Consider the following 3,099-nt stretch of genomic DNA (forward strand, 5'->3'; position numbering starts at 1 on the left):
CAGGAACATAAGTATATTCGATAAGGTTCTCTATTTTATGGGAATCAGTCTTTTTACAGGTTTTGGGAAGAGATATTGAAGACGTGGTAACATGTTGCTTAGAATCAGTTGTTTCCATGATTTAATGGTTTCCTCCTTACTCACTTTCTCTATTAAGAATAATTTTTTTAATTTTTTTCTTAAAATATTCTAATAAAAAAGCTTCGATTTTTTTTTTTTGAAATTTTTATAATTCAAAAAATAAATTTGATTTTCGTCGAATTTTTTTCACAATTTTTTGAGAAAAAATAATTTAAAATTTTTAGAAAAAAATTTCAAAATTTTTTAAAAAGAATCTAAAAAATTAATAAAATATTAAAGATCCATTACCTATTCTCTTAAACCCAAAAAAGTAATATAATAATGGATCGGACTTTAAAAATTTATATTATTTATATAGAGAGCTAATAAGAAACTTTTTCAAAATAACATAGGAGTTTTGAGACTTTTGTGAGCGTCAAGTGATAGAGAGTATTAAACCCTAAACCTTTTTCGAACCCCAACTCCACCATGGGAAGCAGCCAAGCCGCAGTCTCTTTCCTTACAAATCTTGCACGCGCCGCCATCGGTCTCGGCGCCGCAGCCAGCGCTCTCAATTCCTCTCTCTACACAGTAGACGGTGGCCAACGCGCCGTTCTCTTCGACCGTTTCCGCGGCATCCTCGACGAATCAATCGGCGAAGGAACTCATATCCTCATTCCATGGGTTCAAAAACCATACATCTTCGACATCCGAACTCGTCCTCACACTTTCTCATCTGTCTCCGGCACCAAAGATCTTCAAATGGTTAACCTAAGCCTCAGAGTCCTCTCTCGTCCTGATACGGCAAAACTCCCCGTGATCGTTCAAAATCTCGGTCTCGAATATGACGATAAAGTCCTTCCTTCGATCGGTAACGAGGTTCTGAAAGCCGTCGTCGCGCAATTCAATGCCGATCAGCTTCTCACGGAGCGTCCGCAGGTTTCTGCCCTTGTCCGGGATAGCCTTGTCCGACGTGCTAAGGATTTCAACATCCTTCTTGATGACGTGTCGATCACGCATTTATCTTATGGTCCGGAATTTTCGCGTGCTGTTGAGCAGAAGCAGGTGGCTCAACAAGAAGCTGAGAGGTCTAAATTTGTTGTGATGAAAGCTGAGCAGGAGCGTCGAGCCGCGATTATTCGTGCTGAGGGTGAGAGTGATGCTGCTAAGTTGATTTCTGATGCTACTGCTGCTGCTGGTATGGGGCTGATTGAACTTAGGAGGATTGAGGCTTCTAGGGAAGTTGCTCGGACGCTTGCGAAATCGCCTAATGTTTCTTATCTTCCTGGTGGAAATAACTTGATCATGTCTCTTAATGTTCCCCGTTGATTGTAGTTGGTAATATTCTTTTATTCACTTTTCATTTTTTTCTTCTACTTGTGTTTAGTTTTTAATTGCAAGGCTTTGAATAGCAGTAATAGTCATGGATTGAAGCTTTGTTATGGTCGAATCACATATATATGAAAATCTAGAAGTTTTCTTTTCCGATTGTGGTCACGGACCTTGGTCATTGCTACATTACAATGTGCATGAGTGTATGTTCTCTTTATTCATCATTGCCATTTGATATTGGTAGATAGTTAATATGTTAATAAGTAGCCTTAGTTTCAATTTGTCATAGCTATTGTTGTCGTTGGTATTCCAATTCCGATTAAGTAGGAGGTGTTGAAACCATTATTGTCAACTATTGGCTATTGTAATGCTGTTGCTATTGCATATCGGAAATTGAACAAGCTGCTATCCTTCAGTGACATGCAATTCAATACAAAATGTTATCATATAGTAGCTATGGTGGTGCTATAGTGCTATAGCATAGTGAAATTTGAACAAACTGCTACTTTTTACTATCATGATATTGTGGCTGTAGTGACACTGATGGTTGTTGCTTGCATTGAATGAGACATGTTTCTTGTAGAGTGATTTGGGAGTGAGTGGAGTGTTGCTGCTTGGCCTTCTAGTTGAACTAATCGATTTTACAGCAGATTCTTGTGACTGGATTGTTTGTTTTGTTTCTCGGTAGGTTGTACTGAAGGTTTTTAGTGCACAAGTCTTACCAGCGCCACACTACCATGTTTGCATGTGATGTGAGTGCCTACCCAATGATATATTAATTTACACATTTACTAATAGAGATAGAAAGAAAATAATTCCATGGGAGGCAAAATCATGGAAATGCAATTGATTTAGCCTCTCTAGGCAGAAAAAGCACCATGCCATACATCCCTTTTTTATTTTTTTCCTTTGTTTTGAGAACTTCGGTTGGACTTCATTTGTCATGGGTGAGCTGGTGGTTTAAGATTTGCATTATGCAATTATGCTTGTCAAACTGTATTCCTACTTGTATTCTTCTGGGAACTTGGTCTATCTGTGCCCTCTTCCTGTTTGGACTGTTCTGCGTTCTATTTCCTAGTTGAACTTAATAAAATAGTCGATAGGACTTGTAAGTTGTAATCTAATAACGTTCGTTGTTTGAATGAGTTATTATTTTCATTAAAACAACATGTGTAGTTGCGGTTATGCAGTCCTATTGCTAATAAATATGTCCAGTGTAGTTGCAATTGCCGTTGTTGAGTCCCGAAAATCCCCTACATTGTGGTCGTCATTGTAGTTGAGACTGCATTTTAGAACTATGCCAGTAATTAGTTGGGTATAGTTAGTCTTGTGCTCATGCTAACTATTAAATGCATCTTAATGTTTTCACAAGGTATTTTATTTTTTAATATTCTTTGTAATAATTAATGCTAGAATATATATAGACTTTAACGTATTAGTATTACTGTGAATAAGATTTTAAAGTTTTAAAAATAATATAATTTATTAATTTTGTTTGTAGAGCATTTTTTCCAACCGAATTTATTTGAGTAATTATTATATATGAGTATATAAATACACTTTTGAGAACTTGTAGAATGTTTTGGAGTATGTAATTGCGTCTAATTCATATACTAAATTTTACCAATTGAATTGTTATGTTAAAATTTTAATTATATTTTAATGATGAATAAAATTTAAAATTGTTAAAACATTATTTGAAGGTTT

At 35.8% G+C, this 3,099-nt stretch overlaps 1 protein-coding gene across 1 annotated transcript; it reads left to right on the forward strand.

Annotated features, from left to right (window-relative positions):
* Positions 1-455: 455 nt before the first annotated feature.
* LOC101499876 (prohibitin-3, mitochondrial-like) lies at positions 456-1,545 on the forward strand. The gene has a single exon (XM_012712183.3). It carries the CDS (start codon positions 550-552, stop codon positions 1,387-1,389), a length of 840 nt encoding a protein of 279 aa, XP_012567637.1. The 5' UTR covers positions 456-549; the 3' UTR covers positions 1,390-1,545.
* Positions 1,546-3,099: the final 1,554 nt, after the last annotated feature.

This window comes from Cicer arietinum, chromosome 5 (genome assembly GCF_000331145.2).
Source record: "Cicer arietinum cultivar CDC Frontier isolate Library 1 chromosome 5, Cicar.CDCFrontier_v2.0, whole genome shotgun sequence".
Lineage (NCBI taxonomy): Eukaryota > Viridiplantae > Streptophyta > Magnoliopsida > Fabales > Fabaceae > Cicer > Cicer arietinum.

Coding starts and splice junctions, on each gene's coding strand:
- LOC101499876 (XM_012712183.3), top strand. CDS start 550: ATGGGAAGCAGCCAAGCCGCAGTCTCTTTCCTTACAAATCTTGCACGC.